The 26,150-nt window shown below is 37.7% G+C and overlaps 1 protein-coding gene across 1 annotated transcript; it reads right to left on the bottom strand.

Moving 5' to 3' along the window:
• Positions 1 to 1,864: 1,864 nt before the first annotated feature.
• On the bottom strand, positions 1,865 to 24,967 carry LOC102807116 (ras-like protein rasD). Its single transcript, XM_006822210.2, has 5 exons — positions 24,601 to 24,967; positions 4,426 to 4,482; positions 3,660 to 3,733; positions 2,960 to 3,271; positions 1,865 to 2,568 (listed from the first exon to the last, which is right to left on the bottom strand). Exons 1-5 carry the CDS (start codon positions 24,785 to 24,787, stop codon positions 2,428 to 2,430), a joined length of 771 nt encoding a protein of 256 aa, XP_006822273.1. The 5' UTR covers positions 24,788 to 24,967; the 3' UTR covers positions 1,865 to 2,427.
• Between the last annotated feature and the right edge of the window lie 1,183 nt (positions 24,968 to 26,150).

The following is a 26,150-nucleotide window of genomic DNA, read 5'->3' as shown; positions in this document are numbered from 1 at the left end:
TATAAGCAAACATCTTTATATATACATCTGGAAAAACATTTTATTTAACAGCGCCATCATCCGACAGGTATGGAGCTTATGCAACAACACCTAACGATGGTGGCGCATGATAAATGAACCACTTCGTGGTCTCATACCTGAAATGAAATGCATGTAAATTGCTAGAATAAACCCCACAATGTGGGACAGCATGTGAGTATGGGTATGAGTTAAGACACACTTTTAAACCATTTCGTAAGTTACACATTACCCTTCTGTTGTAGCCTTTGGTGGTGACTACATTACAATATCAGTTTGATAGAAGACATTGTTTTTCCATTATATTTGTATACCCTTATTCTGAAAATGGTTGTTGTTACACACGTTACTTGATTTTAGCTGAAATGAACCACCATTTTCCCAATTGTCAACTATAGAAACGATTGGTCACTTTATTGACCGACTCACACAAATCAAGCGAACACTGAGTCAAGAAAAGTACCATGTTCAAATCCATCGTTCTTCGAAAATTTAAACTATCTATTAATAAAAATGATTATTGCTACCCCAGAAATTAATTCACAAAGGAAGTGTTAACACGTGCACAAACACAACTATTATTACAGATGTGTAACCTATAAGTCTCAAGTCTGAATCGAAATGCATATGAATTGCTACAAATAAATACCAAAATTTAAATATAACTCACTTATGCCTTAAAATTATTGACGTCATTTAAAAACGATTTGAATTATAAAACAAAAAAGAATATCACAAATAGGTGATTTTTTAAAATTGAATTTTGAAACGAAAATATATTTAAAACATATTTCGAAAAAGGTCATGGAAATTTAAATATTTTGTGCCACCCCCGGTTGTCATGTTCAACCAGGTCATTACGATTTTTTATCAGTTTTTAAAAACAAAATGTCGTTGTAAAAACTCGTAGGAGGTGAAAAGATGCAGTGCTCCCACAAGTACTGAGTCCGACAGCATCGGGCTCTCACGTTGACTGACATATATCAGTACCAAACAATAACTCTGAAACACCGTGTATTAACTTCATGTTCCTGTTATGCATGTTCCTGATTTCATGGTGAATGTAGATATTTTGCGGTTTCTCTGTCTTTCGTCCTCAATCAGTAAATCAACTGTATAGCAAGTCTGCGAATATAATGTGGGTGAATGTACTGGAGTATGCCAAATATTCCCAAATGTATCTCAACTAGTATTGTTGGATCTGTGGCGATTTTAATGCTAGATCTGCGAATCTAGTAGATTATTTATGTAGTTACTATATATACCAGTTATACTTTCAAATCATTTTAAGTTGTATAATATGACTTTGCTGTTTGTCACTGATTGTTAAGGAAATTCAAACATATGACCACCAACAATATCCTCAATCGCAATTCTTTTTAGGTCACGTACACCAGATTCAGCAAAATGGTGAAACACCTTTCAACTGTAGCCAGTCTACTAGTAAAGTGCAACATTCGTTACGCGGTAATACAGAACATAGAAAATCGCAAAATCACGAAACAGTGCAATTTTTGTGTGGGTCATTTGTATTCATTGTAGTCTCTAATATGTAAATATTATTGATCATTAATTGAGCTATTATGTTTAGTTAAAGCGCGGTGGTCGTCGCGCAGCGCGTGTTCGAATTTCATGTAAATAAACAATGCATTTTACACGCGTTGTATACGTCGCTATGAGTCCCATATCGAACAGGACGCGGCGCGACGACTACCGCCCTTTAATTACTGTTCCTATATATTATATTACTGAATGTTTCACATATATATTTAGATAAAATCATTATTGAAATCATTTCAATAGTAGCTGCCACTACTATATGAATAAATTGGACCCACAACATGTATAGGAAGTGAAAAGCGGGTTGCTTTTATTTGAATATGATGACATAAAAACATTTCACAATTTACTTCGGCAAACTGTTTTAATTCGTCTTGGTTGTCTCGCACCACAGACGATCCATTCAATTCAGGTTTTTAAATACTAGCTCTGCACCAAGAATAAATTAAGTTTTTTTGTTATTTTTGAGAATCAAACTCTCGATTGTAAATGAACTGCACCAATCAAATCACAGATCTGTTAAAATAACAACATACACTCTATAATTTACCTAACTAATAACGTGTAAATGGTGGTGTATAATAGACTGGGCATGATGTAATTACAAGACAGTATGGTTTTCATGGATGTATACTATCACATATCATCAATAATTGCACATATATAGCGATTTGTATGACTTGTCAACAAGTCAAATTGTTCTACATTTAAATTATTTTGAGAATTCGCAGAAGTACTGCCCCTCAAATGATGTCGATGTCGCTTCTTATACATCCACGTGACTGATGTGATTATTATGTCAATGGGTTCTTAGAAACTACTCCAATTAGTCTGACGTCAAGCGTTAGTTTAAAAAATAGCGCTGGCAGTTCTCTCTAGTTTTCTCATTAATGCACGAATTGGTTTAGGGCTTGACATTCCGGAAGCCGTCGAGGATTTCTTCTCAAATCTTCCAAGACTACTACCATGCGACTCCTTAGATTTCACAATCTACGAAAAAACAAGATACCAAAATGCATTAGTGAAAAATCATTTGTAGTACTACATATGTGGGTGAGGTGCATGATGCCACACTTTTTCTTTTTATAGTATCTGCCATCATGTCCTAGAATAAAATTACATTGATTGTATACATGTTACTTATTCAGATTAGTCGCTCATAATATATATATATATATGAAATTTACATAGCTGTTCAATTGATTTGATGAGGTGAATTTTTATGTGCGATTTATTTCACCTGATAATTATTTTTCTGAATTAACTAATCCGTTTCTCTGCGTTATGTATTTTTATACCACTCCTGAATAACTATTTATTATATATTCTTCAATTATTTAACAAGACATTCTATACTTGTGAATGTTGTATGAATACATACCCATCTCAACAATCCTTGGAAAGCTACATCAACTGTTGTTGTTCCATTGGCTGCAGACACTTCTATAAAAGTGCAACCGATGCATTCAAACTCTCGCGAGAGTTGGCGCCCCTCGTCCCAAGAAATTGTTCGCAGATGTTCAAGGTCGCATTTATTTCCTGCTAAAGTTATCGGATAAGGGCGGTTTCCACTTTTCAACTCACGTTTCATGGTTTGGAGTATTTCTTTGGCCTTTTGAAATGAACTGCGGTTTGTGATGTCATAGACGACGAGGACGCCATCGGCCCTTTTGAAATGATTCACGTCATCATCCTGAAAGATAAAGTGAAGTACTAAATACAACCAATTGTATTAAAGAAGCAATGTGAAATTTGTCTGATACATGTATTACATCTTTATTAAAACAATAGGGAATAATTTATAAAATCACAGTATTTGTTGGTTGTAATAATGAATACACTATAGTACGCTTGCGCTGGCGATTTACTAAATTCAAAGCTCGAGCGTACTGCTTGTGGTTTTATCGAATGCTGTTTGTTGCCAAAAACAGTATTTTTATTTGACGATAAATCTACTGGTTTTTCATCAAGATATAAATATTTGAACATAGTACTAAATATTAGCCACATTTCTCATGATTGTTACATAAAAAATATGATTTTTGCAACCATATGAATCCACGAATAAGTCAAACACTTACCTGACCCGCGGTGTCCGTTACCAGCACGTTGACAAGGCAGTCATCAAGGCAGACTTGGCGTTCAAATGAAGATTCTGGAAAAGAAACGGTGACAGGAACTATAATTTGTGCTGTTGATGAATAGTGTACGATTACGACAAGCAGCCTGAGGCTTTTGTTGTATCTTGCTACTTTCACTTCAAGACTTCTCGATATAAGTAATCGTATAATAAATGATAGATCAAAATTACTCTTATGCAGTTTTTTCTTCTAAGCTGGAAAAATACGTATTTATGATGGTAAATGTGACGGTAAATTTATCCAAGCGTTATCTAGTTTACGATGTCCTTCCCTTACTTTAACGAGAAAGGGGCAGTGCGAGACTGTACCACAGTCACGTGTCTGTGAAATATGTAAATCAGTTGATGTGGAGAACTTGAATGAATATCATTCTCTATTAATTTTCCTAGTATATATGATCTTAAGGATAAATATCTCATTGAATCAAATTTCTCCAATTAATCAGTTCTTCTAAACCCGATACTCGGCCAGTTTGTGGACACCGAGGCGCTACAATACAGGACAAGTAAATAATACTAGCGTATTTATCGGTAAGATCGCCCACTGAAAAAGTTTCAAAGTAAGACAATAAAATAAATTTAAATTTAAAAAGCTATTCCCTTGCCCAAAACCACCGCAACGTTTAGACTCCTTTAATTCATTCATGCCGCCAATGTCCTTCAAAAAAGCACACGTCCTGGAATTAATGATATTTCTGACAACCTACCTAATGTTGATGCGTACTCCGTTAAAAATCGTCTCGCAAGATATCGGACTGTCAACGCTGAAAAATATAAAAGACAATATTACTGTATTGTTGCGCCCTCTATAGGTTAATTTGAGTTGATTTTTTCGATAGACCAACATACTCACGGCATCGTCCGAATCCCATGGTTTCGCGAATTCGATGTAAACATAGTGGTGATATGCGGTCGAATTAATGGACTTTGGCTGGCGGAAATGTTCTAAATAAGTCATACGAATGAGTATACCAGTCAACATATCAACGACACAACTATAGGGAAATGATTATATGTATGCAAACACAGTGAATTGTGTGGATTTATTCGGCATTGATCCAACCCAATACAATTAATCTAAGCGCCAGAGTCGTCGCGCCGCGTCGTGTATTTTGTGGGTCCCCTGCGACGTTTACAACGCGTGTAAATTAAATTATTTGTTTACACGAAATTAGCTTATAGAAGGAGATAATAAACTGATACACAAATTAGGAATGTCAGTGATTAAAACATTTACAACACGTAGTGACAACAGATAAGTTGAATTCCAGCCAAAAACTACTAGTAAATTATGAAATGAATATTTACATATGGTTTGAGTCGAGATACTGAATTGTTCGAGTTACGGGCATCAAGTTACGAACATCGGGTTACGAAAACAACGAGTTATAAACATGACCACGCCCATATTTTAAAAACCCCGGTAAAACCACGTCCACTTTTGCGAGACCTCGACGCATGGAGTCGGGAACAGCCACTGGTGGCGCTGTATATAAACGAAACCTATTGAGGCTTGTCTATGCTCATTCAGACTTGAGTGTAAAGGCTAGAAACAGTTGTTAAATTTGGTGACCAGTTTATTATGATAGAAAGCGTTAAACAACAGTAACAATTTATGTTAATCGTAACTCGAGGTTCTGTTGACTGTTAATTGAACATCGAGTTACAATTTGGGCGTGGTTTCTTAAAAGTGGGCGTGGTTTCTAAAATGTGGGCGTGGTCATTCGTGCAACTCGTTATTTTCGTAACTCGATGTTGGTAACTCAATGTCCTTAACTCGGACAATTCAGCATCTCGTTTGAGTCCTGTGGGGGAGAAAAAGTGAATCGACGGCGTGTTAGCAGTCAGTTAAGACAAGGTCGCAATCGTTATATGACGCGTTGATTGGCCACGTGCCCATGAAGCATCACCTGGAGCGATCCGGTAAACTGTTGCAAAGTACTCTCGAGACAGTCATTATGGCGCCCAAATGTCTGTAAAAACGAGCACAATGACGTCATCTTTGGCATGACATACCTATTAAAAACGTGTACATTGCACAAGCTGATTTGCGGTTCAGTGGCATACAACCTCAAACATCGTGTTACGCTGATGTGTAGAAAATTGGATTTCAGATCCGTTGCAATTTGACGAATAATCAAATTAGGTGAATTCATGTACCCAATTCCCCCTCCCCCGTTTAGGGGACAGTCTTATTGACTGACAGTATGGCACTCTCTATTATCTTTTACGTACGCTATACCCGGAGTTTTAGTAACCACAATTTGAAAACTTTTATATTTCTGATCGAGAATTAATTTATGTTGGTTGATATTATAACAGAGGCCCATATAGAGGCCATCTAGTGGCATGGGAGGGTGGCTAAATATGTAAACCCATGTACTGTCAAAATAAATAATATTAAGGCGTGTATTTAATGTTAAAAAAAATCCATCTCCCTAACTTCAAGTTCGTAACATATTATTCTAGCACTGTATCAGCAAAATATCGAAATAGGTAACCAGTTCCGAAAGCAGAACAATGTAAGCATTCTCAAGATGACGTCATTTGTTTGTGGAAACGTTGATACATGATGTTACATATCATATTAATATTTAATATAAATGATACATTTTTTTTAATTATAACCTTCGGCGTTGAAGCCATGATTCATTCCTGAAGATTGGCGTACTGTTGACAGCATAAGGACAAAGTTAACAGCAAACAACCCCTCCTTCGCTTTATAGAATTGGAAACATTTTGTTCATGAGTTTGAAATTTTAAAACAATGAAATCAATTCATTGAGAAATGTCAGATGTGACATAGTACACTTCGATTATTGAATTCTCCGCACTAATATATCAGCAGTATAATGAATTGATTAAGTTTAAAAGACGTATAGTTAATTATTAATTCTTCGTTTGCTATGACACTTCTTCAACTAGGTGCCAAATCGGCGTTACAATGTAAATTAACGGTACATATACCCCCTCAAGGAGTTTGCTCTGATAGTAGCCACAGTCCATGGGAAATTATAAATAATACTGTGTAGCCAACATTGCTGATTATTGTGTGAGCTGTACAACTAAATACTCTAAGTCTTATAAGCTAAGATATACAATTGACCTTTATCTTGTCGAACGACGGGGGGTCTGACTGCTGAGAATTACTAGATACCTTCGTATATCCTGACAGTACTACAACGAACAGGACCCACGTGATGCATGCATCAACCATTAGTTATAATTCACGACGTATAATCGTATAATGTACTAGATGTAATGTTCACAAAATAGGGTGAACGCTGTTTTATCGGAAGATCATGGCCACGCCATCGCGCTAAATGCATTAGTAATCTACTGCCCCCAGGCGGCATTATTGGAATTAATACATGTAGTACATTAAACAAGGACAGATCAATACCTACGGGCTAAAGCATGCTTGAGTCTATTTTATTGTGACTTGTCTTATTTGAAAGCATAAAGCCGGATTTTTATTACTCATCCCAGATAAGAAAACTCGTCTCTGATATCCAAGCGTGTATACCACAGTAATGGTAAAGGGAATTATATTTCAGACAGAACGTGAACAAAAAAAAAACACACACACGAAGGGTATTTCAATGTCTACATACTGTATGTGCCTTGCATAGCTTGTATGTACCCTGCCGTTAGTGTTATTGAAAATATGACCACGATAGTCTTCGGTCATTTGACAGTGTCATAAATGCCATCAACGCAATGACCGTGAACCCGAGGAGGCAAGCTGTGCTACAAACATGTAGAATAGTGAAATTTGTCTTGTCCCACTGCGTGGCGTCTAAGATGGCATAAACACACATTATCGTCACAGTCAAACCTGTGTCAGTGGCCACCTCTATATAACGAAGACCACCTGCCTACAGTGACCACAATATTTTTGCTAATTTGTCTTTGTTTAGAGGCCAAAATAATAATTAATGGCCCGTTCGTAACACTTATTTGATTTTTATATTGATTAACTCAAATAAATGTTTTTTTGTTTTGTTTTTTTTGGTGTTGTTACAAATCAGTACCATCTCATTATTTTCAGGACAAATAATATGTCAAATGTATGTCTTTTGGGCGGTCGCTATACACAGGTTTGACTGACTGCAAAGTGGCATAGAATGAATTTGAACGTGAAATAAGTCTTTCTTATTTTCGTCAGTATTCTCTAACACCTGTATTTCAGATTACTTGTTATCACTGAAATCTGTTTGGAACGACCCGCGCTTGCCCACGAGCGTTTGTATTTCCTTGAAAGCAATTAAATGTTGGAGTGTCAGAGAGTTGGCAAATGTGATTAGTGGCACACCTGTTAGAAAGTAGGGTATAATGAGGAAAAGTAAGACACGATTCTATGCTGCACTCTCTCAAGTATTGTAGAACACGAAATTAAATTATGTGTATACACGATTTGTCGTCATACCTAATGCCCTGGAGATGCGAAACCCCCATCAGTAGTTACATACAACATCGGTTCAAATGGAATACAGACGATTTGATCTCGTATTGTACGTTTGCTACGAATATTTTGCAGCTTGTTAATTTGTACTTCGATTGATCCATATGTTAAAGCGCAGTGGTCGTCGCGCAGCGCGTGTTCGAATTTCATGTAAATAAACAATGTATTTTACACGCGTTGTATACGTCGCTATGAGTCCCATATCGAACAGGACGCGGCACGACGACTGCCGCCCTTTACATGTTTGATGATTTGAAGATAAATGTAATGACGTCCTGTACTGCACTCGGTCACACGCGCGTACGTGAACGCGCGCGCGTGTTTTACGCCAGTACACAACGAGGAATAGCATGTATTTGTACATGACATGCGGTTTGACTTTATTGTTCTGTGTAATAATGCATTTATGCTACAAGCCGTATATCATTTGAAACACAAATTTATTTTTTTAGTATTTGTTAGTATTGGCGACATAATGCATATAGTGGCGTAATTCGATGTTTAGTGAGCACGAATACCACAAATAGCGTCAATAATGCATGGATCTGTGGGTATCCGTCAAAAAATAATGTTAAATACAAATGTCTTATAGCGCGCACACAACCGTATATTCTATGTGTTTGGTTGCATACGGCAGTATGTGGTGACAAGTATTCATTTCACCCATGCAGAGATAGAAACAAATGTTAAAATAGGACATCGCAATTTACGTGCAATATCATGCATGTTCAGTGCTCAGTCTACTGACCTGCCTATATGTACACGCACTAATTAAGTATTTGGGTATTCAAAGCATTGAACCTTAGTAACCGCTGTTGTCTGGCACGTTATTGATAACACTCCAAGCGCTGTCTGCCGTGGCAATATTGTAACTGTAACTGGTGTTTTAGGTCGGGAGGTGGATGTGATTTACAAGGTAATGGAAATAACACGATTCTTTAAATGGATTCCTTTATCGGTTGAGCCTGATTTGTAGCCTTCGTGTGCTATATTTAGTGTTTGGCAAATATAGTCGATGATGTACTTGTAATCTGCTCCTTAATGCTGCTACCGAACGCACCACAAAACACATACATTGGATAACGTCCGTGGTGAGTGTGGGTTGTTTGTTGGTTAACAAGACGTTTCATTTTGGCGGCAAGGAACACGTGCCCGCTGTCGACTGCATGGAATATTTTAGTAAAATTAACACACAGTACATAGAGTGAATAATTATGTTTTCTTTCTCCTTCTGAACATCAATATATTACATATATTGTCTGTGGTCTGTTGAGTGATCTCAGAACGCCAAAGTTTCATTTAAATATGTAAATCGGTTCTTGAGGTATATGTGGAGCAGCTAATCACGGCTAATATATGTAAATGAGTTAATAAATATGCACAGAATTCATCTTCAAACTGAATACGCCTTAATATCACCTATGCGCCAAGTTTCATTGAGATGTCTTTTGAATAGCTAAAAATCGGCTGTGAAGGGTTGACAGGAACATGATATTGCGTGAAGTGCGCGTTGCATTCTTAAAGAGAACAGTTTAAAAACTAAAAGCATTTTACACTTAAAGCCAATTGATTCAAGTACCCCAAATTTGAACAAATTTAAAAGAGTTGTTTGACTAGATTTTTTTAAAAATTAAATAGTGAGCATCATCATCACATGAATTGAAAGTCCCAACATTGAAACCGATTAACCCAAACTGGTACATGTACAAGGAATATTGGAAAAGGTGTCTCTCTAAAGGTGTCAGACAAAATTGGTTGATTTTCTCGAAAATTTCACTCACAAATCTGAGGCTCGGTTATTCTGGTGTCTAATTTTACGGAAATATTAATTGTGGTGTGAAACCTCGTTATCAAACCCTAGAAAGAACTGTCCATTGTGTACAATGTATATCAATGTATATTTTGCCAATTTCATACAAACAAAACAGTTATGTTTGTGAAAACTTGAACTTATTAGTTAGCTCGTCGGCGGCTCCCCAAAAATCATCATATTACTTTCTACCTGCTTTCAAAACAAGACGTCTTATGAACTAATTAATTCATTTCGGTCTAGTACACGTGACCAACACGTGATCAACAAGAGGTTCAATTACGATTTAATGATATAAATATTCAAATTTAAATTAAAAAATATTCAAAGTGAAATCACATTCAATAACATAGTATCACGCATATTCAAACGTAAATATTTAATATATTTTCCATTCATATATTAATTAAATACATCGGCCAAATTCCATAGAAAGTGGACAAGTTAACAAATATTCTTTATTATACTAGTATCTAAACTTGAAAAGATGGTTTGTGTCTATTTCAAGTACTAGTTTTGTATATACGCGGGTCACAGACAACCAGGTATCAACGTGACGTCACGCGAAAGCATGCTTAAAACATTGATATAAAATAGTGTGACCGTAATGCTGGATTATATTGATACAAATATGCAGTTTACCGATATTTGCGCGGTTTTAACCTTTACGAGTCCGTTAAATTGATATGTACGGTATTCAGCTTAAAGGGAAATCTTCCCAGGGTGACGCAGATGACGTTCGCTGACTGATTGGTGAAGACATGGGTACACCAAGAGGTTACATTCATTCATGACGCTCTGTTTGGTATTTTGTGTATCGAATTTAGACGAATGTGGCAATGGAGTATCTCATGTTTGTTTGCCTGACAGGTGAAAACATAGCATATTCTGTCCATGTATATTGTATGTATAATACCAGTCTGATCAACGTTATATTGTTAACGTCGTTGTGAGTGGCCAAAGGATTTCTGTGACCAATGCTAATTTTGCATATATTCATCATATACGAGTGACGTTCTTTAGTATTCGTGCTAAACCGGTAACATTCGAGAAACGAGTTAAATAGTTTAATTATAAGAAAACGAAATCAAATTGTGGACACTACACTACGGAAGAAACAGAAAGTCGGATTTCAGAATAACGAAAACAGCACCAGTTAACAGACTCGTTACTTTTTGCATCTAGTTTCTGCCAAAATATTGGAAAAGGAAATAAAAATGTTTTAATAGCCATGTGTGTCAAATCTGTCGATATGTAATATTATACAAGATTACGAGATGTTTACATTTTAGCTACGGCTCGGTGTACCTAAAATGGTGTAATGCTGGTTCTCGGACCTGTATACGGTTCTTATTTTACTATGAACGCACCTGGAATACCTAATTTAATTTTGTTCTTTCTGATTTGTTTTTTTGTATTTTTGGGTCCCTATATTGGAATGCTACGGTAACAATATAATATCTTCCGAGCAGGCGGGTAAATCACGAGATTATGCGAAGAGACATGAGAGGGCACGATACTTCATACAATAATAAATTGGCCATGGCCAGGTTCCTGTATGTTGCGTGGGTCATGGTCATTTTAAACCATGCTACGAGTAACAGCGTGGTGAAAATTGCCGTTTAAAACACCACATTACAATTATCGCGAGAAATAAACGCCTGTAAAATACATTTACAGAAAAATTGAAAAGGCGCCGCGTGACTACTACGGCTCGCTGTGTGATAACTATGGCATTTTAAAGTAAATAACGTGAGTTTGTGATAAATGATGCGAAGAGAGTCTAACATCAAAAAGAGAGTAATAATTAAAATATTTTGTATGACGATACGACCACAATTTCACGTGAATATGGATAATTTTGAATACTTTGTATCATATTTGACCGATATTGAATGTTGACACTCAATGGATAGTGATTTATGTGGATTTAAACACGTGATTTTAGCCGCCTACAATGTAATCGTTTGATGAAATAATAGTACGTACATGCAATTCATAGCGCATGTTCATTTGTGTAATTTACATATTATTTTCACCGACCGACGTACATGCCTTTCAATACTATATAGTGAGTCACACATATTGTGTTACAGTATAACAATATATTTCAAATAAAAGGAAAAAATCTGATTTGATATAAATAAAAGGTTGTTGTTAATTATGCTCTTATTTTTGTCAGGCCCAATCGGAATATTCCTTCCGAGTATTGCAATGCCAATACGCAATCAGACAATCAAGTCAGCTTAATGACAGCCGCAAAATCCTGCAGTGTGCTCGTAATTTCGCATTTCATATGGGGAAGACGTGACCGTGCAGACTTCAAATAGCAACAAGTGTGTGTAAGTGACTTATGCAAAGGTATTACTCGTAGACATGGAGACGACAGTATGTTACATTGTCGCCTTGCGTGATAGGCAATCAAATTGAGTAATTACAATGCCAGGGCGAGAATGGGTAATCAGTGATGTAGCTTTCTTTTTTTTCATTTAAGCAGGGGCGGGGGATATATTCAAGAGTGAGCTTTAGATTTCTAAAATAACGCGTGAAATGCAGTGCTTTTTAAAATTCTCGCGCACCCAGCTATCTACGGACCAGATAGTGGCGTAATATTGACAATAGACGTGCATCTAACATTCACAAGAGAATGCAATGCGGTCTGAGGTGTATTCACCTGAAAGTTGTTACGTAAAGAGGAACTATTACAGTAATGTTGAAGTCAATCACTTACAATTATATTCGTGTATGGTATATATGTGCCAGTGGTTCTTCTATATTGTAATTTATACACACAATAAGAGGGATTTGTGAACTATTACCCACAATACTTTGCAGGTGAACCGCGCAATTCTCATACGGGTTACCACAAATAACAACAACACAATATAATTATGCACCATATTGTATTTTCCGTGTGGCCGTCTACCCACACCACTCGACTCATCATCAATGCTCACAACTGTTGCAAATAATCGGTGATTACAATGACATAATTAATTAGCCGGGCACATGGAAACAATGACCATGTACATGTAATTAAGTATTTTAAGACATTGATGCAACTCCCGGAAGTGAATAATTTACTATTGTCCTTGCCAGCAGCATATGGCTTCTGATACAGCCGACCCATTGACAGTCCAGCAATGGACAATGGACATTGGTCACACAAAGTTAATTGTATATTACATGTACTCAGTAATTAATTTGACAAATAAATTGGCTGTTTTAAATTTCGAAGAAAAAAACAAACAGGTTTTTGGATTATGAATTATGCATTTATAACATTTTCGATTTGCCGACAAAGTTTGGTTTAATCTCATTCACCGACACCTCGACGCAACAGTATTTCCTAACCGGGTGTGGTTTACTGTGGGACGGTGGTTTAACGCTACGGGGGGAAATCGCAAGGTGGATGCTTGCTTTAGTCACTTACTAGTATTCAGTTCCCGGTCTGGTCGGCAATGCATCGAGCTATGCGTCATGCACAGTTGTTGTTGCATGGTTCACTTGTTTATACCTGATTCGATACGCAGTAAAACTAATTCCATGCCTCCGCCTCCGTGTCTTCGTGATATGCACATGTCCCCGGGCCACCCCTCTTGACAATTATCTATCCAGACATAGTGATTGGGGATGATGATGGTACATGCGCACACATTTCGTAATACTGTTAACTGATATGTAGAAAATCACGAAAGGTCGTCAACGTATAACATTCCTGCCGGCAATTGCTTCTTCATTAAATCGAGTTAATTGCATGCCTGATTGATTCGTTATTGAAAAATATTTTGAAAAACTGATTTATTGGACTTCAACTCGACCACCCAACTCAAAAATAGAAAACAAAATGTGTGAATTAGTTCATTTCTGGCCAAGGGTTCTTAATTGCAATCTTCAACAACGCGTGACAGGTAACCATATTATATATCATCCAATTTTAGCTACTTGCACGCGAGCGAAAACAACATTTAGTTACATAATGCTGCACATACATTTTTTGTTTGAGTTACCAAAGACAAATATATTATGACGTCATGGTAAACGAAGACGAGGATTCATTCCTGCCCAAGAACGTCGCGTGGGACTGACGTCATGAATTTCACAGTATGATGACGCAACAAGAGACGGGCCTTGCATTTGGACATTTACAGTCTGCGTAATTCATACAATGTAGGTGGGTAGTTGTGCACACGAGACAATCATTGCACCAGAGATTCCAATTGAATCCATTATGAACAGATCTTATATACACTCGATTTCCATTCTCTGTCCCTGTCGGCGCATACATATGCCCACAATCCTTCTATGGGGACTGTGATATGCCCGTACGGTTTGTTACACTGCCCTCAGCAATATTTGTTATTAAACACAAGCGGCTCACCGGGCTCCAGAAGCACAGTCGCAATAGCGCAGCGGCGAGATACTAGAACCGAATCTATACACTGAAGCGCTATGAGGAATCGATTGAACCCCCCCCCCCCCATATAATCAGGATACGTTTTCACTTGTCTTACATTGCATATTGCACCGTTAGCATTTGGCAGCGAAGGCATATCAATAATTTCATGATGAAGCCCCACTATCAAATAAACAAATTATTTACATGTCACAACACCGAAACTTATGGTGATGTAAGAGCTGACACGGTGTTAACTTGGAGCCCAATCGTTTTTATTCAATAATATATTGATAAATTGTTTTTGCATAACCATAAACATCAAGTCTATAAATTAACAGGTTGTCATGGCAAGAAAGCCAGTGATGTGCGTCATTGTGTATTACAAGGCTCGTTCCAGACACATTTATTAATGATGCAGCAATATTAACATTGCACATATTGCTATAGTAACAAATCTAAGCTGGGCCGTGAAAACGAACTGCAGTTATTAACAACAAGTACAGATTTATTGCTATTATTCATGCGGTATAATACAAATGAGAGAGAAATATTTCCTTCGGGCATGAAACTACTTTATTCTTACGCTTGTAAACAAAATAATATATTATACTGGTCATTGTACGGTCTACTGACAAAGCAAGCATATTATTTCAGTTAAACGTAGCTAATTGTTAATTTGTTTTAATTGCTAACTTTCAAATTACAGTCATTCTACAGAGTGTAATCTCACAAGGAAATTAATGTATTATAGCTAAATTAAATCGCCGAGTCGTCGCCCACCGCGCACACGAATTTCGTGTTGACAAACAATGTATTTTACACACGTTGTGTATGTCACGTGGGGCCCATAACCAAAACGAATGTTACATGGTGGTAATATATGCATTGAGCCAAAATGGCGTGTAGCTATTCACAATTATTACCATGTTCTAATCAGGAACGTGGAACGTGTTGTTGCAATAAATCAGTGACTAAATATACATATTGGTTATATATTAAATTAATTACATTTGCCAATCTTATGATTCGAATAAGTCTGTTATCCAACAAGATGACTGTGATTATGGAGGGGGGGGGTAATTACTAGTATATAAGTTGGGGACGTAAATTAAAACTAGATTAAAAGCTGAACGTAGTTAAACGGTTTATATAGTTCAGAGGAACTGGGGGAAAACATACCGGGAAGCAAACAGTGATTAAGAGATTACTGTTCCACGTTGAATTGCGCAAATTGAGTGTGACTATAAGGACGGGTGACTGTGTTCTCCTTTAGTATGCCAACCTCGCCATCACAACATGTCTGGTCATTATTTACGTCATTGCATTCGGTGCCTTCAACGTGATAGATCTTCGACAAAATAAACCCCATTCTTTATGTCAGATGTGATAGATTTGTCGAAAAATTATCATTTAATACGCCAAGATGTCAAAGTTGTTTTTGATTTTCTCAAGACGATATTCGATAATACGTGGAAACGAACGCACTACTCGCAGCACGAGCAGTAATCAATCACCTAGCCATTTATTTTTTTAAATCAAGCCTGATGAAGGAGAGAAAAATGCGGGAAAAACATCACAATTGTGAAATAGTGTTTGTTTTGCCGCTTGAAGTTCCACGTCTGAGTGACGTATTGGTTTCGATAAGCGTTTTATCATCATAGTGAAGTGTTTCATCGGAAAGGGGGATTTGAATGAACTTACGCCAAAATAAAATTTGAACGAATTTCTAACAGAAAGAGACAAACGAACACACGTGAGATGTTTTCGAATTCACGTGATCATTCAAGTATTATGTCAGCTGATAAAACCACGGACCTTGCCTACCCAGGACGACGAACATGGCTTCCCCATTAGGCAGCGACGTAATTGCGAGGGCAGAGTAAACGCTTGGTATTTCCTCATAGTTTCCGGAATTCATTAGACATCCATTATATAGAATTACGAGTAATGATTTAATGTAGCTGACATAGAGCATATTGTTTTTCAAATCTTGTCACGCAGTACAATGCAAGGATCTAATTTCCCGTGGAGGCACTGTGCTTGAAGAAAAAACAAATCACGGATACCCACTTATGCCTCTAAAAGTGCTGTGAGGATTTGGACTGAGCAATCTCCAAACAAAAACAAAAAAGCAAAAAAAAAAAAAATTAAAAAATAAATGCTGTCTGCAATCTTGAGTTGCATAACCTACTTACTGTTATTATTTAACAAAATAATCGCATGTATTTTTTTATTCGGAAGGGTTTGACCTTTTTTAAATACTAGTAAGTCGTGCAGAGTTCATTCTAAAGTTAACCGATTTGGTTGGCACCATATAGCTTACCCCTAACGCCCCTCTCCGATGGATGGTTATTGCGTTTCAATGTGATATCAGTATAATGATAAAATGATATCGCGGTTAACCGTGATAATATACTGTTTTATCTTTACATCGGATATGAGTTTCGCATGTACACGTACACAGTTTATGAACTGATTCTCCACTGATTGTGCGTTTATTGTGATTGTTTATAAAAAAAAACAAAAAAAAACATGACGATACCAATAAAATAAACATGTGCATCATTGCGATATAGACGTAGATCATCACATCGGTCAATGCAGTACACCAAATACCACAGTACGCTATCTTTAAATATTTAAAACCAAAGAAGACAACTTGCAATTTATCAATAAAGGTAAATTAGGTTGTTGTTGTTTTCGTTGATATTCTTGATTAGATATCAGCTCATACTAAAATTAAAAACGCGGTGTGCATGTCTTGGTCAATGGCATCTTGTTTTTAGTATTGATGACGATCCGCGATAAATTCGTGACATGAATATGACCTTTTACAAGGGATTAACCACAAGTTCAATACTCTACTCTCGAGTCAAACACAGAACTCATGCACGAGCAATCAGAAAGTGGTGGAATAATTGTGTCATGCCTGTTCGGTTAACGAGTTACTGAAAGTGGACTGACAACAAAACATCCATATTTCCCGTAGCTCGAAGTTCGGGGTATCTGTTAATTAAAATTCGATTTACTAAAAATAATCCACATTCGAACATCGATTTACTAAAATATGGGCGTTTCCGTCACGGTGACTCGATTCAGTATTTCGTTCTTGGGATATGTCAAGGGGTCAAATACCTAAAATCAAGAGGGTGGGGGTCGCTGGAAAGGTGTGAGAGATGCAATTTTTCCTAATTGTCTTATTTGTACATTTATTTTTTTATTTTTCGTGAATGTGTTTCTCTCTGTGTCTAGCTTGCATTTTTTAAACAAATCTTTCAGCTACCCCAATGATAGTCGACCCTAAAGTAATTGTATAATATTAAGCACGGAATTGGACCATGTGTTATTTTAAGCACGTATTTTTGACAATATGTCATTATGTACACACTTAGATAATATGTCATATTACGCACGTGATTCCATAGATGTCACATTATGTACTATATATGTCATTATATACACACATACAATGTACTACTTGGATAATATTTCACATGGGTATTATGAACGTATTTGGACAGTATGTTTTATTATGAAAGTAATTGAAATATATATGTATACAGTATGTTACAGATTTGAATATCTGCGTTATGCAACACACAAGAAGAACTGCATTACGCCGAGATAATCCAAAACATCAACACAACCGAGGAATCAAATGTCGCAAAATGAGAGAAAAGAAATTTAAGATATTTCGGATTAAAATCTTTCGTCAACAGTGTCACAAATGACAGTGAGAGGTCGAAAAAAGTAGACCAATCATAGCAAAGAAAAGGCACTGAAAATTAATATTCATTGATGATTTTTGTGTTCCCAACCGGAAGACAATAGATTATTCCACTTCATCCTACGTCGTTCGCTGTCATATAATATGTATGTACTTTGGCAACATGTCACTTTATGTTCGTACTTATCTAACATGTCATATTATGTACGTACTTTGGCAGCATGTCACTGTATGTGCGTACTTAGGTAACGTGTCATAATATGTACGTACTTTGGCAGCATGTCACTATATGTGCATACTTAGGCAACATGTCATACTATGTACGTAGTTTGGCAGCATGTCACTGTATGTGCGTACTTAGGCAACATGTCATACAATGTACGTAGTTTGGCAGCATGTCACTGTATGTGCGTACTTAGGCAACATGTCATACAATGTACGTAGTTTGGCAGCATGTCACTGTATGTGCGTACTTAGGCAACATGTCATATTATGTACGTACTTTGGAAGCATGTCACTGTATGTGCGTACTTAGGCAACATGTCATATTATGTGCGTACTTAGGCAACATGTCATATTATGTACGTACTTTGGCAACATGTCACTTTATGTGCGTACTTAGGTAACATGTCATACTATGTACGTACTTTGGCACCATGTCACTGTATGTGCGTACTTAGGTAACGTGTCATACTATGTACGTACTTTGGCACCATGTCACTGTATGTGCGTACTTAGGTAACGTGTCATAATATGTACGTACTTTGGCAGCATGTCACTATATGTGCATACTTAGGTAACACGTCATATTATGTCCGTACTTTGGCAGCATGTCACTGTATTGCGTACTTGAAAAACATGCCATACTATGTACGTAGTTTGGCAGCATGTCACTGTATGTGCGTACTTATCTAACATGTCATATTATGTACGTACTTTGGCAGCATGTCACTGTATTGCGTACTTAGGTAATATGTCATATTATGTACAATGTACGTACTTTGGCAACATGTAACTGTATGTGCGTACTTAGGTAACATGTCATATTATGTACGTACTTTGGCAGCATGTCACTGTATGTGCGTACTTAGGTAACGTGTCATAATATGTACGTACTTTGGCAGCATGTCACTATATGTGCATACTTAGGCAACATGTCATACTATGTACGTAGTTTGGCAGCATGTCACTGTATGTGCGTACTTAGGCAACATGTCATACAATGTACGTAGTTTGGCAGCATGTCACTGTATGTGCGTACTTAGCCAACATGTCATATTATGTACGTACTTTGGAAGCATGTCACTGCATGTGCGTACTTAGGCAACATGTCACTGTATGTGCGTACTTAGGCAACATGTCATATTATGTACGTACTTTGGCAACATGTCACTTTATGTGCGTACTTAGGTAACATGTCATACTATGTACGTACTTTGGCACCATGTCACTGTATGTGCGTACTTAGGTAACGTGTCATACTATGTACGTACTTTGGCACCATGTCACTGTATGTGCGTACTTAGGTAACGTGTCATAATATGTACGTACTTTGGCAGCATGTCACTATATGTGCATACTTAGGTAACACGTCATATTATGTCCGTACTTTGGCAGCATGTCAATATATGTGCATACTTAGGCAACATGTCATACTATGTACGTAGTTTGGCAGCATGTCACTGTATGTGCGTACTTAGGCAACATGTCATACAATGTACGTAGTTTGGCAGCATGTCACTGTATGTGCGTACTTAGCCAACATGTCATATTATGTACGTACTTTGGAAGCATGTCACTGCATGTGCGTACTTAGGCAACATGTCACTGTATGTGCGTACTTAGGCAACATGTCATACTATGTACGTAGTTTGGCAGCATGTCACTGTATGTGCGTACTTAGGTAACATGTCATATTATGTACGTACTTTGGCAGCATGTCACTGTATGTGCGTACTTAGGTAACGTGTCATAATATGTACGTACTTTGGCAGCATGTCACTATATGTGCATACTTAGGCAACATGTCATACTATGTACGTAGTTTGGCAGCATGTCACTGTATGTGCGTACTTAGGCAACATGTCATACAATGTACGTAGTTTGGCAGCATGTCACTGTATGTGCGTACTTAGGCAACATGTCATATTATGTACGTACTTTGGAAGCATGTCACTGTATGTGCGTACTTAGGCAACATGTCACTGTATGTGCGTACTTAGGCAACATGTCATATTATGTACGTACTTTGGCAACATGTCACTTTATGTGCGTACTTAGGTAACATGTCACTGTATGTGCGTACTTAGGTAACGTGTCATAATATTACGTACTTTGGCAGCATGTCACTATATGTGCATACTTAGGTAACACGTCATATTATGTCCGTACTTTGGCAGCATGTCACTGTATGTGCGTACTTGAAAAACATGCCATACTATGTACGTAGTTTGGCAGCATGTCACTGTATGTGCGTACTTATCTAACATGTCATATTATGTACGTACTTTGGCAGCATGTCACTGTATTGCGTACTTAGGTAATATGTCATATTATGTACAATGTACGTACTTTGGCAACATGTAACTGTATGTGCGTACTTAGGTAACATGTCATATTATGTACGTACTTTGGCAGCATGTCACTGTATGTGCGTACTTAGGTAACGTGTCATAATATGTACATGTACGTAGTTTGGCAGCATGTCACTATATGTGCATACTTAGGCAACATGTCATACTATGTACGTAGTTTGGCAGCATGTCACTGTATGTGCGTACTTAGGCAACATGTCATACAATGTACATAGTTTGGCAGCATGTCAATATATGTGCATACTTAGGCAACATGTCATACTATGTACGTAGTTTGGCAGCATGTCACTGTATGTGCGTACTTAGGCAACATGTCATACAATGTACGTAGTTTGGCAGCATGTCACTGTATGTGCGTACTTAGCCAACATGTCATATTATGTACGTACTTTGGAAGCATGTCACTGCATGTGCGTACTTAGGCAACATGTCACTGTATGTGCGTACTTAGGCAACATGTCATATTATGTACGTACTTTGGCAACATGTCACTTTATGTGCGTACTTAGGTAACATGTCATACTATGTACGTACTTTGGCACCATGTCACTGTATGTGCGTACTTAGGTAACGTGTCATACTATGTACGTACTTTGGCACCATGTCACTGTATGTGCGTACTTAGGTAACGTGTCATAATATGTACGTACTTTGGCAGCATGTCACTATATGTGCATACTTAGGTAACACGTCATATTATGTCCGTACTTTGGCAGCATGTCACTGTATGTGCGTACTTGAAAAACATGCCATACTATGTACGTAGTGTGGCAGCATGTCACTGTATGTGCGTACTTAGGTAACATGTCATATTATGTACGTACTTTAGCAGAATGTCACTGTATGTGCGTACTTATCTAACATGTCATATTATGTACGTTCTTTGGCAGCATGTCACTGTATTGCGTACTTAGGTAATATGTCATATTATGTACAATGTACGTACTTTGGCAACATGTAACTGTATGTGCGTACTTAGGTAACATGTCATATTATGTACGTACTTTGGCAGCATGTCACTGTATGTGCGTACTTAGGTAACATGTCATATTATGTACATACTTTGGCAGCATGTCACTGCATGCGCGTACTTAAACAACATGCCATATTATGTACGTACTTTGGCAGCATGTTACTGTGTGTGCGTACTTAGGCAACATGTCATATTATGTACGTACTTTGGCAGCATGTCACTGTATATGTGCGTACTTAGGCAACATGTCATAATATGTACGTACTTTTGCAGTATGTCACTGTATGTGCGTACTTAGGTAACATGTCTTATTATGTACGTACTTTGGCAGCATGTCACTATATGTGCGTACTTGAACAATATGTCCTATTATGAGAAATGGGACACACAAGAAGAACTGCAATGTGCCGAGATGAACAAAAAAACAATACAACCAAAGAATGAAATGGCGCAACATGAGCGAAAGGAAATTCAAAAAAGACGTTTCGGGTCAGAACCCTTCGTCAACAGTGTCAAGAAAGACAGTGAGTAATAGTAGACGAATCATAGCACAGAGATAGCACTAATGAAATGGTATTCATTCCAGCTCTTAATAATTTGCCCAACCGGTAGATAACTGTTGGCCCATTGTACATCGTTCGCCGCTTTGTCATGTAAGTACGTTGGTAACTATTTGTGGGCACATGTCTTATCATGGGTATACACAGAATGAATGTACCCGGGCAGCATGACACTACATGGGCGATGTGTCATATTATTACGTACTTTGACAGTATGTCACAGTATAAATGTACTCGGGCAATATGTCATATTATTACATAGTTTGACAGTATGTCACAGTATAAATGTACTCGGGGATTATGTCATATTATTACGTACTTTGCAGCGTGTCATATACGTAACACTTGGGCGGTATGTCACAGTATGTGTGTATTTTGATATGTCCCTCTTATATGTGCGTGACGGCATTTGTGTAATACGTCACAAATACGTAGTGGCATATGGCATGATCAATAGTTCACGAAACTACTCGCTGGCTCTGAAAAGTGTTGAATCATTGATGTAGGCATATGACGCTTTTATACAAGTGATTCTCGACGCTCTTCGCGTGATTCAAGTATCGATCGCAGTATTAATTAGTGTGTTTGACATTTCGTAATTGTCAATTTTGTACGGGTGTATGTGTATTGAGTTAATAGTCTCTCTACCTATACTAGACATATCCCGAGTATCCACAATTCAATAGAATGTCAACGTGGGTAATCATGATGCATCGCGTATGCATACATCTGCCATTGGCAATGCTCATATCATGATCCCAATACGTAGAGCTTTCATTCGTGATTTACATCAAAAACATTGCCTCTTGCATTTATTTTATCAAGCTCCTTAAGGTAGATGGTCTCTCATATTTGATGCAGAAATGTGAGTAATTAACTATTGCAAGATATGACGCAAAACCTGATATCAACTTATCAAAAATGCGATTTCCAAGTGTCTCTCAGGTTATTATAGCAATTCAATATTATTAATACATTTACTCGTAGATGTGCACATCAGACATGAGTTATTTAATACAGCAGTATAAAGCAGAGCCTGTGGCTGACGCATTTGTGAGCGTGTTCACCGCTCACAGTAATCATTTTAAAGATTGTGACGTTGCATGATACACGTAGTTGAATATCACTGGCATGAACCCGAATGTGTTTGTACGATGTTATAGTACGCGTATGGCGCTATCTTCGCAGGGGAGAGTGCGATTATTTAAAAGGTCGCTTCACATGGGTGATTCCACTGAATATTTAATGAAGACAACAACCATGTGTTGTTATTAATATACGGTTACTTTAATGAAATTGAAACGGACACGTTTTATCAGAAATGCTATATTCCGAATATCTTTGTAACTCAATATTATTGTACTTTTTTGTCTGAATTTCCGTCGTTTTGTTGAATTTACTTTTTATTTCATCGGTGAATTCAGAGAAAGTCTGTACATTGGCTTTGTTATACTAAAGGGACAAGCAATCACATGTTCTACCCACACATTGGCCGGGTCAAATATACAGGAACTTGGGCCAGAATACCTAGCACAGATTATGTATAGAGTTTCTCGGACGGTGAGCAATATTCTTGTTTGTAACGGACCAACGGATCCATGACTTCCAGTTTGTGGCATTGGTCGAAGGCTGGATACCAACACGCGTATACGCCCCCGCCCCCCCCCCCCTCTCTGGCAGCAAAGGATTTTGCATTGCTAGAGATCGATAGCAAAAGTGGCATGGCATGATAGTAGGATACTCAGGATGTACTGTACGTCATGTATGGATAATCTCCGTTATTGCTAGACTACACTCGTAATACTCCCTAAAGGCTTGGAGATAAACTGGAGTAGAACTCCGGGATCTCGTACGGTAAAACACATAAGCGTGCGCTGTATGTCACTCTGTGTTCAGATTAACCCCATCATTGCCAGCAGTACCGTGTAATCCCCGCTGGCATTGCGGATGAAAATAAGTAAGTACCCTGGGTCTCGTGGATACGATCGACCTAGAGTCAAATATTCGACAAGCATGCCTTGAATGCGTGTACTGTAATACATTACACGGTGTATAACCGCACAATTCGAATACTAGTCGCGTGGCATATGCAACGAAGTTCTGTGGTGACACGATGGGCCATCATAAGTGTCACTAATAAGTTAGATAGATTCGATATTATTAATTCATCAGACTAATTAAACAATATTATAATGAGATTATTAGTAACATACAAGAAAAGTCCCAACTCGTCGTAACTGTTGTACAATGCAAATACATTTCCAGCCTGGCTGTTGTTGGTTTCTGTGCACGTTTGGGTTTAATTGAAAAATAGTAATATTATAGTACAGAATACTAGATTTAAAATAACTTACCTGATTTGCCAACACCTGGAGCACCAAGTACCACTATGTGATATGGTTTGATAATTTTCCCCGTCCGATGACACCGTGGGCTAATTTTTGGACTGTTATTGTTATTGTTCGAGTTGGCTTTAGCAGCACAACGAAGTGAGTTATTGCTCCCACTAGGAGATTTACGGAGTCCGTTGTTCACAGGCATATTATTGTACACAAAATAACGTTCTTTGGTAATACGGGGTAAATATATAAAGCCACTGTACGAATGTTCTAAGATAGTTCCCGAGTCTTCCCAGACCAGACTTCTTCCACTGTAATGCTGTTGTCTTACTCAGTGTACCGAGTGCGTTGTAAAGTATATAATGATTATTGCTGTTTTTCGAGATAGTTCATCCCGGTGTTTTCCACAGTATCGGCGTTGCCCAGGCAGTTGCCGCAGTGTTGATGTCGAATATACTTTATCTGTTGGTTACGAATAGAGTAAGCGTAATTGAACCAACCTGGAATTAGTGAACAGCACTGTAAATTCTTAAAACCCGCGCAGCAACTATAAACGCGATGTTAAAACCCCGTCTCCGACGTGGCGAGTATATTACAGTCAGTATATGTCAATGAGAGCCTTACAACAAGCGCTAGCCAACTGGTTGGGGGCGAACTTGAAAGTGCCGGCTGAACAAGTAGATCGCCACAGGAGCCGTGATTTGAGTGATGAATCTTTTTAAATCTTCGAATAGGTGTCTTGCCCGTGTCTCCAGTGCCCATTAAGGAGACGATTGAGATTTGAATAGCATGGACTATGCTGACAAGTATTCCATGTTGTATTGGCGATTCCCACAGTGGAGCGATAACTATGGAAACCTAAATGTGTAAAATGATGCACTCTTTAAACCTCGTAAGCTTTTGTTACGTAGATGAATCTTCCTGGCGTGTGAACGAGGTACTCTTTCACGTGATCATTAACCTGTGATCCGAGGAATCGCCACGACTCGTAAATTTTATTGCGATGGTTTGATTCTAACAACCAACTGTTTTTAAAAAAACATATATTTTACTTGTCCGGTATTTAATTATTGCTTTTCATCGCCCCTGCTATTAGAACAGTACATCCGTTCTCACGTGACGTCAGAGTTTTCGGAATCAAGCATGAAATTACCATGGAAATACTAAGTATAGTTTAGTTGTATCACGTGTTAATAAATGCAATTCACTAGAATCAAACAATTCACACATCCCACATGATATTAGTGGCGAGTTTGTGAGTTGAATCACCAAATTCAAATTCCAAATTATAGCGATCGTCTGCTGCACCCTGTCATTGTTTTAATTCGCCCCATTTTATTATCGGTGACAGCTTGAGGGGAGGGGGTTGACTTTTGATTCTTTATCGTAGTGTGTCAGCTCGGACGTCCTGCACGGGGACAATGCGCCTCACTAGACAAGTTAACACCTGGCTTGCAAGCGTCTCATTATGTTGCCATGCACGGAAATAATCACATGACAATTTGTATAAATTGGCTAACATAATATAAAAGACACGTTTAATAGGCTTATTCAGGATTAGCAGA

This window comes from Saccoglossus kowalevskii, chromosome 1, assembly GCF_978046115.1.
Source record: "Saccoglossus kowalevskii chromosome 1, keSacKowa6.1, whole genome shotgun sequence".
In the NCBI taxonomy this organism is placed as follows: domain Eukaryota; kingdom Metazoa; phylum Hemichordata; class Enteropneusta; family Harrimaniidae; genus Saccoglossus; species Saccoglossus kowalevskii.
This window is presented reverse-complemented; position numbering and strand designations above follow the sequence as displayed.

Bases quoted from the DNA above. Each gene is read 5' to 3' on its own strand.
- LOC102807116 (XM_006822210.2), bottom strand. From the start codon at position 24,787: ATGCCTGTGAACAACGGACTCCGTAAATCTCCTAGTGGGAGCAATAAC. The intron at 3,272-3,659 runs GTAAGTGTTTGA...TTTATCTTTCAG, and splicing joins TAACGGACACCGCGGGTCAG to GATGATGACGTGAATCATTT. The intron at 2,569-2,959 runs GTATGTATTCAT...GTTTTTTCGTAG, and splicing joins TCCAAGGATTGTTGAGATGG to ATTGTGAAATCTAAGGAGTC.